General features: G+C 38.1%; 1 protein-coding gene across 1 annotated transcript in view; it reads left to right on the forward strand.

Annotated features, from left to right (window-relative positions):
- LOC122805770 (sodium-coupled monocarboxylate transporter 1-like) overlaps positions 1-16,659 on the forward strand; it is a 515,621-nt gene that overhangs the window by 285,568 nt on the left and 213,394 nt on the right. The window contains exon 8 of the mRNA XM_044076038.1: positions 11,158-11,246. Within this exon, the coding sequence (XP_043931973.1) occupies positions 11,158-11,246 (89 nt within the window). The remainder of the gene's footprint in view (positions 1-11,157; positions 11,247-16,659) is intronic.

The raw sequence follows: 16,659 nt of genomic DNA on the forward strand, positions 1-16,659 counted from the left end.
CACACCCATTTACGAAGGAAAAATTCCTGTCAGCTCTCTGCAGGAACACTTCATCCATGCATCCAGATAACACATCAGACTGCCTGATTCTCAGTACCAAATATAACCTGTCTGAAACCCTATTTCATTTTTTAATGCAAGCCTCTCCACTGGTTACATGCCTGAAAAATAGTCATCATAATGCTGTTACACAAAGATGGCTCAACAACAAACCCTGGTAACTATTGACCTAATATTCTCACTACCTTTATAAGTAACGTTATGGAATGTATCATCTTAGACCTCATTAATCTGAGCACAGAAAATCTCTTAACCCTGGATCCTCATCAAGTTAGCTTTGTCAAAAAAAGTACTGCCTCTTTAACCGCATTAATTTATTTGAAAAGTAGACAGGGGTTATGCAATGCATATAATTTATCTGGAACTAGGAAGGTTATTGACACTATTCCTCATACATGTGTTAATAAACTTGTGAATCAGAATATAAATCCTTATGTTGTGCTATGGATAACTAACTGGTTGTCTGATAGAACCCATGTGGTTAGAGTTGCAGGTGCTACTTCTAAAAGCAAAAAAGTTACCAGTGGTGTACCACAGGATTCAATGTTATCTACTACATGGCATCTATTTCTGAGACCTGGCCAGCACTCCTGGCATATCATTATCAAAGCTTGCAGATGACTGTAAATTGGGAATTCTAATTCGATCTTCCACTGATTCACAATTGCTTCAACATGGATTAGACCTTGCTAACAACTGGTGCAAGGACAATGGCCTCATATTACATGTTAAAAATGTGGTATAGTTAATTTCATTAAAAACACATCCCTTCTATCAGGCAATGTTGAAAGAGATCTAAGCACTCTTTTTGATAATTCCTTATCCTTTAACCATCATGTCAGCACAGTAGTTAGGAAAGCCTCAACTCATTTCCAAAATCATCTGCTCTAGATCCATAGAAGTCCTAATTTCCCTTTACTCATATCTGCTTAGACCCATTCATGAAGAGAATATCCACTTGGAATGTACTTGTCTAAACATGTAACTCAACATAAGAGACCTCAGAGGTTCCTAACTGAAAATTAAGAAGCATCAAAAATAATAGTTATCAGGCAGGCTGGCAGCCTTTGCTCTACATTCATAATCTAGAGACCCCTCCATGGGGATCTGTGTCTAGCCTTTCAAGCCATGAAAGACCAAATTCTATTTGACCTTCTATTCCTTCACTGAACAAATGATTCTTCAAATACCAGGTTAAAGGTGCTACCTCTACATCAATAAATAAATAAAACATATTTGTGGAATAGATTCATATCCTGATGTATTCTCCACCCATGGAGCAAATTTGCACTACATATCACGCTTAGTAGCACCTTTACCACCCTCAAAGTAAAAAAACTGGATGTGTAGCCTCACATTCTGCACACGTCTGTCTCGTACTGCCATCCTTGTGGCTAGAGACAACTTTCAAATATCAGGTAATGGCTAGGCTTGTTATGGTCTGCAGGCTGACTGCCTAGTACATACCTATAAAACTAAACCTAAACCTGGGTCAAAATCCCCTTATATAGCTAAGTGGGGTTTTAGACCACCAGTACCCAAGGACTTCTTTGAACTAGATGTACTCCGATTCCTTTTATACATTATTTCTTAAAGACTACTATTTGTTGACTCTTCTTTTTTTACTGCTAGCCAGAAGAACTCTGACTGTACTAACCTTCTGTGCACATCTCTGTGCAGGGCCAGTTGTGGTAAGGAGATGTGTTATGTATATAGCTGACATGTGTGCCCACAAGTATTGTGTGTGACCACACAAAACAGTCTGTGATACTCTTCCACATGTTTTTACATATGCACACATATACTACCACAGACAAGCCAGGTCTATCACAAGACAGACAGACTCACACAAACACTACACACTTACCAAAAGACAACTTGATGAAATGTCAGTTCAACTACAACATGTCTTTGGGTTGTGGAGAAAACCACAGCACCTGGATAAAACACTGAAGGAGCCACTGACCAAGAACTCAACCATAGAATTAAGTGCTACGAGATGGGAACAATATTTGCTGCACCACAGTGACAACAATCAGTTGCTTTCACATACAAGTTGCCCTGCCCATCAAAGACATCCACTTAATGTGTACAATTCCTATGTCTATGATGGAAAGTAAAAGTAATTATGCCTAACTTGTCGCTTAAAAAAAAAAAAAATATATATATATATATATATATATATATATATATATATATATATATATATATATATATGGATCTACTGTTCTTCATCGAAAGAACATTTCTTCGAAAAAGAACAGTAGACCCACACTTTTGCGAAGAATGTTTCAACGAACCGACCAGGAACACCAAAACAATGTTTTTGTAGGTGGGCAAGCCCCCCTGCACCCCCACACCCCTCTCCAGTTAAATATACCAACTCCGAGATCGCACAACAGCGGGGAAACAGGTAAATTCCCTTTTCCCCACTGTAGTGTGCTTTGGCGCCTCAGTGTTCCTTAATGGTTCGTTGAATCGTTCTTCACAGAAGTACACTTTCGGTTAAGTGCACTTTCACGTAAGTGTTGGTCTACTTCTCTTTTTTGAAGTGATGTACTTGCGATGAAGAGAAGTAGACCCATATATATGTATATGTATATATATATATATGGTTCCCTATTAGAAGCCTGAAACACTATAAGCCTGAAAGTCAAAATCCTGAAAACTATAGACTGAAAATGCAAAATCTCGAAAATGTAAAATCCTGAAACTCAAAATCCTGAAAACACAAATAATGCTAATATGTCACTATAAAGACACTAATATCTACCAACTGACCCTGACCCTAACCCTAACCCTAAGGTCCGTCACTATTGCACACTCACCTGACCCGCGCCCTAACCCTAACTCACTTAAACCGCCCCTAACCCCAATATTTGTCACGATTGCATACATACCTAACCTGCGCCCTAACCCTAACTCACTTAAACCGCCCCTAACCCTAACATAAAACCAACCGCACACTTACCTTAACCCAACACATGACCTAACACCACAGGACTAACAATAGCAAAGCCACAATGACGTCAGTATGTCCATTATGTGTTTTCAGGATTTTGAGTTTCAGGATTTTGCATTTTCGAGATTTTGCATTTTCAGTCTATAGTTTTCAGGATTTTGACTTTCAGGCTTATAGTGTTTCAGGCTTCTGATAGGGAACCATAGATATATATATATATATATATATATATATATATATATATACATACACACACACACACACACACACACATATATATATATATATATATATATATACATACATACATACATACAGATATATATATATATATATATATACACACATAGATAGATAGACAAATAAATATGGGATGGCTGACGTAATTTGGAAGTTTGACCTGTGTATTTTTGACTTGCGTTTGTCAGCAGATGGAAATGGTCAACAGCTGTTCAAGATCAAAAGTCCCTGGAGCAGGAGGAATATGCCCTTTCCCCAAAGGTTGTATGATCTCAGGATTAGTGTGTGTGTGTGTGTGTGTGTGTGTGTGTGTCTATGTAAATATATATATATATATATATATATATATATATATATGGGTCCCCTTCACATGGTCGACATTTCAGAATGTCGAAGACCATATGGCCAAGGCCATATGATCGACATTTGAAATGTCGGCCATGCGGAACCGGCATCTCCGTACAGTGCGGAATGGAAAGATTTCTATCTTCCGCAGTGTAGTACAATCTCGGAGTTGATATATATTTAAGTGATGGGGTGTGGGGGGGGGCAGAGCCTCCCACAGGGGGTGCGGGGGAACATAAACCCCTTGCTAGCAGTATGAAGGTAAGTTATTGTTGTGTTTTTTTTGTTTTTTTTTATTACATGTTCAACATTTCGAATGTCAATCATATGGTCTCAGCCATATGGTCTTCGACATTCTGAAATGTTGACCATGTGAAGTAGATCCATGTATATATATATATATATATATATATATATATATATATATATATATATATATATATCAATGTTGCTTGATCGAAATCTCACAATATCGAACATACAACATCAAAACCCATTAAAGCGAAAGTGCACACATCAAAAGTGCACTTCTGCAAAAGCTGGTTGTCCGAACCGTAAAAAAACAAAACCTAACTGCTTTAAACAATATTTTCCAAAAGGGGGGCAAGCCCCCCTGCACCCCCATGTGGGGGCTATGCCCCCACACCCCCCTCTACTTAAATATACTAACTCTGAGATCACACTACAGTGGGGAAAAGCATATATTTCCTTATACCCACTGTAATGCGCTTCAGAGAATCAGCTTTGGCAAAAGTGCACTTTCGATGTAGTGCATTTTCACTTAAATGGGCTCGATCTTCTGATTGTCGATAAACTGAGTTTTCGACAATCAGAAGTAGACCCATATATATATATATATATATATATATATATATATATATATATATATATATATATATAATAGTAGGGGATGTGGGGTTACAAGGTAGCTTGCTCCCCCTGCAAAAAAATTTTGTTTTTATTTACATGTTGTGAGGATTAGCCTTAGAGTATGCACTGTAGCATGTCATCATGTTTTTGTTGATGTGTATAAATGTAAAGCATGTCACCATTTCTGTAGATTGACTAATAGTAGTAGATCCATATATATTACACAAACACACGCAATGCAGTACCCCATATGTACACATACATGAATAAACCATAGCAATGATCGTTTTACACTGACTTAACAAGTACAATATATCATGAAACACTACTGCTGCTGCCAAATCAGTATAGTGACTGTTTAACTGTGATGAATCAACATCAGGGATAAGTCATTTTAAAGTATAAAAAGCTTCAGTCCCCATCAGTTATAGCTACGTTATGGACTGTGTACATACTCCTCATATGTCTGATTGTGATTTAAAAAAAGCCAGAGGAAAGCACTACAGCTTACTTCTCATACATGCACACTAGTCCTGCAAAGGCAGATTAGTGACTGTTTAACTTAATCGTGGTAGTTCCCCATACACAGTCCCCATACCCAGGTGACAGCTGCCCCATACACAGTCCCCATACACAGCAATAAGAGCCACTTTGTTGACTGTGCAAAGTTCAGATTTCTGAATGTCGGGAAAAATAATGGTCACAGTAATGTACTTCAAATTTGCTTCAAATGAATGCACACTAATCCTGCAAAGACACATTAAAGACTTTTTAACATGATCAAATAAAAGCCGGGTCAGCCACTTTCATCTACAGACAGCACTTATGGCCAGCAGTTATAGCCACTTTGTTGAATATGCAAACAGCAGATGTCTGATCTCCTCTGTCACTTGTGGCCTGAAGTTACATTAGTAACTTGGTTATGCTCTCCAAGTCAACCCACTTGTTCTCTAGACACAGTTATACCCCCACATATTCAGGTGATGATGATGGTGGTCCCTCTCCAAAGAGAGAGAAAATAATGTTTACTGCATCTGTGTAGATGTGGGAATAAGTCAGGAGAGCAGTCATCCTAGCTATTACATTACAATGAGGTAGGGAAGAGACATTTTATTGTGTTCTGGCAGTGCTCATCATTAATTCTTCTATTAAAATTGCACAGACTCTGCACTGAGTTGCAGTGTATACTAGGCACTGTACACATTTCAAAATCACTTCATTAAGACAGTGTTCATAGGATCATAGGAGGTTACTAGGCTAATGGCCCTAGAGTCTTTTTACGCCTATGCATTCATGCCCCAACTTTCCCCATTTATCAATGTCCACAGACTAGAAGGGCTTTGGTAGATGTCTGTGTGTTAGGGCATCTACAAGCTGCCCCTGTCCATAAGGGACTCAGGCAAGAAGCCAGGAGAAATGTTGTGATTTCCCATCCACTGGTCCAAATTGTATTTGAACAGGCTTAGCGAAGAGCCCTGCTTCACATGAATGGGGAGTCTGCTCCAGAGAAGGCATAATCTCTGAGACATATACTTGTCACTCCAACATGTTTTGTTTATGGCACAGACAAGGTTTAGATCCTTAGATCAGATAATTCTAGTGTTGTCGGTTTTGTGAATGTGATGGGATCAGAGAAAGTCTTGTAAGTTAGACATAGATCACCCTTCAGTGGTCTGTAGCAGACTGAGTATAGAGACAGGGCTTTGAGGCATTCCCCATAGGATATGTTATTTACACCCTGTATTCTTTAATTTAGGGACATCAGTGGCTGTTCCAGCTGTTGCAAATGTCTAGTCAGGTACATGTCAAAGGCTACATTGTACTCGATTATTGATTTAATTAGGGTTGAGTATAATGGGACTATGATGTTTGTAGATCTAGACACCATGCCCTTACTTATAAAGTTGAGCCACGTAGATTTTTGTACCACCATAGACACACTACTGTCAACCTGAGTTCCCAAGTCCCTAGCTACTGGGTGTACTCTTAGAGGAGTGTTACCAGTGCTGTAATCTGCAAGCATTGTCTCTTTCTAAAGGTTATAAGTATGCATTTTTGCATTGGGTTTTAGACTATAGCTCTGGTACCAGTTCTTTGCCTGTGTCAAACACACCTGGAGATATCTACATCTTTCAAGGATTCATTTATTGCACCCACCTTGCAGTAGCCAACAAGTTTGATCAATCAAAGGCCCTCTACATTTGCCATGACGTCAGAGAAGTATATTCTGAACAGGACAGATCCCAGTACTGAGCTCTGTGCGACACTACTAGCAACAGGCCTCTTGGAAGAGGTGGATGCCGCCACCCTAACTTTATGTATCCTTTCTGTCAAACATTTGGCTATCCATTGGGTGACATGGGGATTTATCCCTAAATTTGTGATTTTGTCTATAATACCTAAGTGAGGTATTATGTAAAATGTCTTTGCCAGACAAAGGTAGGCAGTATGCACCATTTTGCCATCATCTATGGCTCTAGTGATCTTTTTGAATAAGTCCACCAAATTTAGTAGGCATGACCTGCCCTTGACAAATCCAACCTGGGATGGGTCCAGTGTTTGAAGATTTCTTGTCTTTTTTTATCAGGACTACAATAATTCTTTCCATGGCCTTGCATATAAGACTAGTCAAACTCATGGATCTGTAGTTCGCTGGGTCTGTTGATGGCTCCCCTTTGTGTAAAAGAATGACCATTGCAGTCCTCCATTCCCTAGGGACAAAGTCTGTCTGGAAGCTGTGGTTGAATAGAGATTCAAGTGGGCCTGACATGTCATTTTTAAAGCTATTTAGGAGACATCCTGGGATATTATCAGGACCCACTGATTCAGTGTTTTTAGCTTTGGAGAGTGCAGTGAAGACCCTTTCCAAAAATAATAGTTATCAGGCAAATAGTTGAGGAGAAATAGCAGAGGGCATATATCCTGGGGGGGAGGGGGTAACTGGAGGTGATGGGGGTAAAAGCTGGAGCTAAATTTATTGGCCAGCAAATTTGCTATATCCTCCAGCTCAGTATAGGGAGTTCCATTTACTGTTAGCTCAACACACTATTGGGTGCTCCCCTTAAGGTCGCTTACATACTGAAAAATGCCTTATAGTTATCCTTAACCTTGGAGGCTATTTTTGCCTAGAAGTTGGTTTTGGTAGACTTGATTAGTTGGGCCTATATAAGAACACCGAACATTCAAAATGTCGAGTGTTCTAATATCGAACTCTACCAATCGAAAATACTAAACATCGAACATTCAGAACAGCAAATATTTTCCTAGGGAAAAAATTTGCTGTTCCAAAACACATACACACAACACAAGCACACCAAACAAACAGTAATCCACACACATACACCTAAACTCTTACACCTAACCCTACACTAAATTATACACACACCACTAACTATCCACTTACCTTAACCCAAACCCTAACCCTAAGATCTGTCACTATCGCACACTCACCTCACCCGCACCCTAACCCTAACTCACCTACCCCGCCCTAACCCTCACGTCCACACAATCGCACACTTACCTGACCTGTGCCCTAACCTAACTCACCTAACCCACCCTAACCCTCATGTCCACACAATCGCACACATACCTAACCCGCAACCCTAATGCTAACTAATCTAACCTGCACTCAATCGCACACTTACCTGAACCCGACCCGTAACTTTCCACCAGAGCTCTGAAAATACCGAAGCAACAGAAACGGACAACCAAATTCTTTCCCTAGAAAAAAATTCGGTATTCTGTTTCTTCGATATTTTCAGCGTTCGCTGAAAATGGGTCGATATTAGAACACTCAACATTTTAAAGGTTCGGTGTTCTAATATAGACCCGATTAGTCCCCTGAGTGGCTTGTTGAGACTGATGAGGGAGTTTTTTTTCTGTTGGACATATCACTTCCTATTTTTTTAAAAGAATGTTTTTCTTTTATTGTACAACTTATTTAAGCATGGCATTCCGCCACAGGAGCTTGTTTTTGGAGCTTGTCCTAAGTGTATTTGGTTTTGGTTTTGCTGTTTCCATGCAGTTATTTTCATGCTTGCCCAGGGTTTTCATAAACACTTCTGCATAGGCCAATGTGCTCTTTCAGTTTGGTGAGCTTGGAATTTAGCTAAGCTATCACTTAACAAGAGGTAGTTAGCCTTAGAAAAGTTCTTACAGATTCTGGGGTTTGCCAGGAGTTTGGGCTTTTTTTTTTATTTCAAAGGTGAATGCTTTGTAATCTGATCTGACCAGTGAGGACATTATACCAGGGTGGTGTGCAACATTCCTTCATATTTGTAAGAACCAGAACTAGGATATTTGGACCCATAGCAGGTGTGCAGACTAGCTTTTCCAGGGTTTGACAAAAATGCAAGAATCATTGAACATGGATGTTAATGGATGTGTTTGTATCCCAGTTTATGGCAGGAGAGTTGAAATCATGCATAAATATTGTGTTGGACTCAATAGTGAGTGACTCCAGTACTTTCAAGTATGTGGTATTGTTACCGTGGGTCATATACTGGGACCTATAGCTAGCAAGTGCATGGTATGGATTTTTACCTAAGGTTATCTTCACATGGAGTACATCAAACATGTTACATTGTTTGACCAATCTTGAGGTGTGCATACTTTTAATGTACACTGATACATCACAACCTCTTGTCCATTCTTCTGCAGCAGCTGGTCTAAATGTATGGAATTCATTATGGCCTTGCACCACCGGGGTGCCTTCTGCAGCTTTAAACTGTGTCTCAGTAACTGCACAAATGTCAACACACTCAACCAGAGACAGTGGAGAAGTATAAATCATCAGAAGGGCTCAGAGTTATACGGGCCGAATCATGAAAATGAATAAAAGTCAGCAACGTAATACTTTAACAGATCAAAACGTTCTATAAAACATGTTTTAAAAGAAGTATGAAATGTAAAAATGTTTAAACATTTGAAATGAAAAAAAAAACAGTGCTGGTACATATGTTCCCATAATTCCCATTTTTTCTATGTAATTTAAAACTATACTTTTCCAAAGATCCCACTCCCAGTTCTTTTACCCCGTTACTATATTCACCACTTCTAGTATGGCTGGTTTAGAATTTGATTTCCATTTTCTAGTCATTGCTTTTTTTTGCAGCCAACAGCATTAAACTCAGCAAGGCCTTACTATGATTAAGCAATTGCACTTCTGCATCACAGCTCAAAAAATCATTTCCATAGTTATACCAGTTTGCTCACCCAATATTTCTGACAGAGTAGTCTGCAGGGAATTTTTAAATTCTACCAACTCATTATGCTCCCAAAAATATGGTCCCAGTTGCATCTTTCTTCCCTATCAAGCCCCCAACATTTGCAATTTAACTGAGGAAAATCTGTTTGCATATGTATTTTTATACCCCAAGTAGACTCCAAGCACTTCCAAGCAAAAATCCTAAATTTTCTTAACTTTGTTGCATATTTGCAAGCCATACATATATCCTCCCATCATTTCTTTGTGAATTGTTTATCTAATCTCTCTTTCCAATCCATTCTAACCTCCTACGATTGATTCCTATAATTGAGGTTTTAACTCAAGGCAGGACAATCAAATGTTTCTTTTTTAGTCTCAATAAATAACGTCCAAAACAAAATATACCAACCTGAGGATAAATGGGAGAAAGTCTTACATATATCTTTCATCAGGTAACAGCAGAGTTCCTTCCATGCTCTGTTTTTAGTCTTACTGGAGGTATACTCTGGATTTTTCAAATAGTTTTTAGCTTCATAGCCTCTATTTCTTGTTATTGCTTGGCTTGCTTCTTCCAAGCAGTTCACAACACAAACATCTCTGCTTTTGATCTTAAGTGCATTAATTCAACCTACTGCTCTCACTAAAATAAATTTTAGTTGAGTCATGTCAGAGGGATTTTCAAACTCTTGGTCCAAAATACCTACTCTGTATATCCTGCCTTTCAGTTTGTCAACCCCACCAACTGTGTGTGTGTGTGTGTGTGTGTGTGTGTGTGTGTATTTCTTTTGTATTTGTGTGTGTGTACACACTGCAGTACAAAAAATATTTGAGGGTGAACAAGCTCTGTATACAAATGTGAGGATCAATATAATTTATGATGCCCTAGAGCAGGGAGATGGTGTTTCTCTCTTTGGCAGCTCATTGTGTTAGTAAAGCAGCACTGAAATGTGATACAGCTACTACATAACAAAATGTTTTTTTTTTAAACCAAATATGTATTGTGCCTTAAGGCTTTCAAGTCTGATATAGACTAACTTCTTCTCACTAGTGAGATTTATTTCCTACATATAACATTTGGTAGGGCAGACTAGAAGAATAACTTTTATTTAACAAAAAATGCTTTTACTTAGAACAAACACGGAAGAAAATGAAGGATTAATAATAATACATTTTCACATTAAATAAAGTTAAAACAAAGTGCTAGAAGTAGCACATTGTTTTTTTTTCTAAAATGGGATTATGGATGGATGATGGATGGATGATGGATGGATGGATGGATGGATGGATGGATGGATGGATGGATGGATGGATGGATGGATGGATGGGTGGGTGGATGGATCTGGCTTAACTGCAATAAACCATCAGTAGCATTTTTTATTCTGAATGAAAGTTCAGTAGATGCATTGTTTTAACCATATAGTTTTTTTGAAAGGTTTATGCAACATGTGCCATTATCTTATTGTTTTCTTTTTAGCTGCTGCCATACCTTGTAATGGACATTTTAGGTGATTATCCTGGACTGCCTGGGCTGTTTGTTGCAGCTGCATACAGTGGGACACTAAGGTAATCAAATACAATTTTTCAAATGAAAGTATATTGTAGATATTGCAAAGTGTCATAGTGGCAGAAGCATGGTACATTTACTACTGAACTTAAGTCTAAAGGATAACCACTAAAATATAGTCCTAGAATGCTAATAAGTTGTCTGTGGGTACTGTCAGGCTGTGACATATAGTTTCATTGTGTTACAAAAGTGACAAAAAATTATCATGGTATACTTAAACCTGGGTAAACCATCCAAGATATCTGAGCAGTTATTGCCAATCCTGATAGACATTAAAATGTTATATTTATTAATTTTAAAGTTGTTGAGTAGGCTGTAAGGCAGAACATAATTCACAGTTAAAAATTCATTTATTCACATTAAAGTTGCCATTTCATTTTTACTCACATAGTTTATAAAAGCTCACAAAAAATGTTATTCTTTTGAAAGAAAGATGCTCCATATGCAACCACCAGGAATTTTCTTGCTGGAAGACATTTTAACAGAAAACTGTAAGCTAGGGAAAACAGAAATGTGTTTAATTCTTCTCTGCAAAAGGAATAGCTGAGAAACCTAATCACATTTCCACAGGTCACAGAGAAAAAGCCTTAAATCAATTTAATACTGTAACCTTTCAAGAGCAGGAAAAGGCAAAGTAACAGCAATAAGAGAGAACTTCAATTAACATTTTATGAGACTATAAAATCTTCCAATTGTCATTTGTTTCTTACAAGAAACCAAAGCTGACTGAAAACTATAAACACTTGTTGCTGAGATAAAGAACTGAGATAAAGACTGAATTTGGTGAGGTGTGTGATTCATTGGTAAGAGCTAAAATAAAAAAATAAACGATTAAATAATGGTCAGGTTGTCAAATCAACCACTAACCTTAACTAAAGGTATGGACATAGCAGAGTAAGTGAAATTATACACATAGTTAAATGAATTAACTGAGGAAATAGAAGTGTTAGTCAAATGTTGTTGTTGTGTCTTTCGGCTTTTCCCAGTTAGGGGTCTCCACAGCGGAACTCCGGTCCGCTAATGATTGGCAGTTGATTTTTACGTACCGAGTTGCCAGCCCTGATGCACAACCTTCAACAAAGGAATGCCCATTCAAGCATGTCTCCATGCAGAAGATGCTCTAGCTGAGAGTCGAACCGGACAGCGTCTTACTGTGAGGCGACAATGCTACCGCAGCACCACCACCGCGGATAGAAGTGTTAGTCAAATAATAAAGTAAAATAAAAGCTTAGAGTAAATGTGAATGATAACAAAATTAGGAGGAAGATAGCCATGTTGTGCATAGGAAATGTGCATCTGTTGAAGTTTAAGCCTTATGTGCTAGGCAGCACGAGAGGAACAAATTTCCCACATGTAATCAGTTTGTAGAACCTGTGTTAAAAAGAATCATTCTACAAAGATGTATAAGAGAAAATAAATTGTTAAAACGACAGTTGTTTATAAAGAATTGTTGTAGATACTACTAAACTGAAAACAGGTGGTATGTGATTCTGTAAAATCAGAAAGTAGATGCAGTGCAACTGGATAATCAGACTGAAGAAAATAGAAGTTAAGAAGTAACAAAAGAGCTGATGAATTTAATCTAGAAATATATGCGGCATGTTATATTTTCTCAGAAAACAGCTTTTAAGCACTGGGTTGAAAAACTGAAATGAAAATAAATAATGCTGCTGACATTGTCAAGACACCAAATAAAAGCCATTGAGTCAAAAGCTATTTACGTGCCATAAAATGTAAAGCATCAAATCCTTTTTCATACAACAGCACTGGATTATCTGATGTTTCAAGTCATTTGGCTTGTGAGAAGTTAGCTACGGTAAGGTGAATGTACTTGTATAAAAGCAAAGAGGAAATAAGAATAGGAAGTGTCACACAGAGCCATCATTAATACTAAAAGCCATGGCAATGACATATTACATGGATATGCTGGTTTATTTTTAGGCTTGGGGAGCTTGCCAGGATAATATCATAGTCATATTATATTCAAATTAAATCTAGATGATCTGCAAGAAATACATGTTGCAAGGAAAGTGCCAACAGCTCTCAGAAGAAGAACCATGTTGGGACTTGAAGTTAATGGAAACCTTAGACATCATTATAAACAGAAACAGACAGCAAAATATGTATGCAATATGGGTACTGTTGTGAAGCAGAAGAGAATTAGCATTTGTCTTGGTCTACAAGCTCTGAGTAAAGTGATTAAGAGATCGATTTTAAAGAAGAGCATTATCAACATCTCAAGATTGAGAAAGTGGTCTCATCTATAACAAAATTAAGTTCATTAAGTATTAGAGGCAGATGAAGCTTAGTGTAGAAAGTTCCAAACTCTTCTTCTTCTTCTTTCGGCTTTTCCCGGTTAGGGGTCGCCACAGCGGATCACCTTGTCCGCACATTGAATGGCAGTGGAGTTTTACGGTGTCGAGTTGCCAGCCCGGCGCCCAACCTTCCACAGAAGGCACACTCACACACACACCTAGGGCCAATTTAGAGTGTCCAATCCACCTACAGCATGTCTTTGGGATGTGGGAGGAAACCGGAGCACCCGGAGGAAACCCACGCAACCACAGGGAGGACATGCAGACTCCGCACAGAAGGCACCCCAGCCGAGGATTGAACCGGAGAACCTCTTGCTGTGAGGCAGCAATGCTAACCACTGCACCACCGTGGCCGCCCGTAGAAAGTTCCAAACTATTAACCTCAAATATACCATTAGGACAAAATGGATTCCTAAGACTTCCACTTGGTATCTCATCAATATTAGAGGTATTTTAAAATTCAGTGACAACTTTATTATAGTGCTTTGTACATTTAAATTTAACAGATAAAATAACTAAACAAATACAAACTACAAATGGCATGCAACTATAAAAACACAGTTATATAGCACATTAAATTCCATTTAGTCAAAATAGTTAAAATAAAGCTGGAGGCTGTTAATTAAAAGTAATATCAGATAAATATGATTTAAGAGACCTCTTAAAGCAGGCTAGAGTGTAACTCCCCTAAAGCCACCAAGGCAGTAAACTCCAAAGGCATGAAGCTTAACAAGCAAACGAATGAAGGCCTGCTATTTCAGTCCCTGCTTGTGCAACTTCTGCCATCCTTAAGGAGGCAGAAATATTTACCAGACATGGGCAGCATAGATCAGTAAGCTCCTTAAGATAAGAGGAATCCAATTAATGCAAGTACTGGTTAACCAAAACCAATATTTTAAAATCAATATGAACGGAGTTGGAAGCCAGTATTTTCATCATAGCAATAGTGTAGCATTTGGTAACATAAATAGCCTAGTTGTGAACTTTTGTACAAGTGAGGGGTACAGGACATTGTAACCCCACCTATTTGACCCGGACAGCTGCACCCCAACAAAAATATATTCAGGAAACTACACGACCATACAAACAACCATTAAAAACTTCATATACATTAGGTAAACCAACGAATCAGCAAGAATCAATGGTGGAACTGAAAAAAAGTAAATAAATAAACATAATGGTAGAAGATTAAATCCAGCAAAATAGAGTCAGAAACTATATGGACAATTTGACTACAGCAAAAATAGATTTCAAAACTATACAGATCAAAAATCAGTATACAATCATTAAAAACAACAATTAAAAGCTTCACATACATTAGGTAAATCAAAACTTATCGTAATGGGACAAGAATAAATCCAAACAAATCGAGGTATAAACATAAAATGTATTTCCAGCATAAAATCTTGATAAAATACCTGTTTAAAATGATTTAAAAAAAAGAATACATTGCCAGGATGATGTCTTCACAGTATATTTGTAGTAGTATTGCAAGATACAAGGCACAATGGGTACTTATAAGGGAAGCAAAGAAATGTAAAGAGGTTATCAAAGCACACTAACAAATATGTAACTAATGCCACTTGCTGGTCCACAGTAAAATAGCAATAATAGAATAAGTGAGCCAAGACAAGTTAAACTTAAAAAAAAGTAGTTATGTGGGATATCTGTACTGCTTTGCTAAGTACAACCATAATCAAACAATACAATTCCTGATTAAATTATTAAGTAGTAAAATGCTTTTAAATAATTTAATTGAGGTCAAAAAGTCCGGGGTCAAACTGTCCAATAAATATTCCCATAGACAATAAATGTGAATTTAAATATGAAAGTGTGTACATTTGCATTGGAGTCAAACTGTGCTGCTTCCAAGCTAAGATTGATCTAGGCCAATATCAAAACACCTGAGGTGAAAACATAGTAGCCGAGGCAAGAAGAGATTAAAAGCATGAATAACCATGGAGAAGTCCCCTTGAGGTGTCAAATGCTTAATATCGGAAATATTGTTCATATGAAAGCAAGAGGATTTTACCACAGCCACTTAACACCTCAAACCCATGTGCAAAAATGGTAAAAAAGTGTTGTGGGTGGATGGATGGATTACCTGGTCATTTAATGTTAATCATGAACACCAAGATCATATACCTTTGGGACAAACTTAAGTCTGTTGCCACAACAGAGAAAAAAAGGTGGTAGCAGCAAGCTGATGAATCTTGCAATGTAGCATTTACTGCCATGGTCTTGACTTCAGGTGGATTCAATTTCAACCAGTTAGTAGACATCCAAGAATGAATGGCCTCCAGGTCATCTGCCAAGGAATATACATTTCCAATGTAATTTCACAGAAGAAAAAGACTGCTAAGTATCATCAACATAGCTGTAGTATGACAAAGAAGTGCAGAAGAACATATATCTAGAGTTCCTTAAGAGATGTTATAGCACTCAGTAAATTCAAAATAAGTGTGATGGGGTGATTTGAGAGCAAAATAAACCACTAAGTTGTGAGATCATGAAACAAGCTGCATTACCAGTTTTGAGGCCTTCACATCAAGAAGGTATAAAATTGAGGGTATGTCCCAGTTTATGGGTTGTAGAGCTAATAACCTGAGACGGTGGCCACAGTGGTGCAGTGGCTAGCATTGTCGCCTCACAGCAAGAGATTCTCCAGTTCGATTCTCAGCTGGAGCACCTTCTGTGTGGAGTCTGCATGTCCTGCCCACGATCGAGTGACATTTAAAGACATGCAGGTAGGTGCGTGTGTGAATGGGTGTGCCTTCTTTGAAGGTTGGGCATCGTGCTGGCATATCGGCACCGTAAAAATCCACTGCCAATCATAAGTGGACCGGAGTTCCACTGTGGTGACCCCTAACCGGGAAAATTTGAAAGACATTTGTTTAGAGCTAATAACCTGAGAAAACTCAAAATCCTTTATAATACAGAGGAATCCCTTTGCAAAAACAACTGACTTACTATCAGCCCAAATTCTGAAGTCATCAAGAGCCATACAATTACTGTCACACAACACATAGTTGACAAGGCATCAAGTAAATTCCAGGACCATCTGGACAAATGATACATGAAGAAATATCTACAATTT

Source organism: Protopterus annectens, chromosome 7.part0 (genome assembly GCF_019279795.1).
Source record: "Protopterus annectens isolate FY-2018-M chromosome 7.part0, PAN1.0, whole genome shotgun sequence".
Lineage (NCBI taxonomy): Eukaryota > Metazoa > Chordata > Ceratodontiformes > Protopteridae > Protopterus > Protopterus annectens.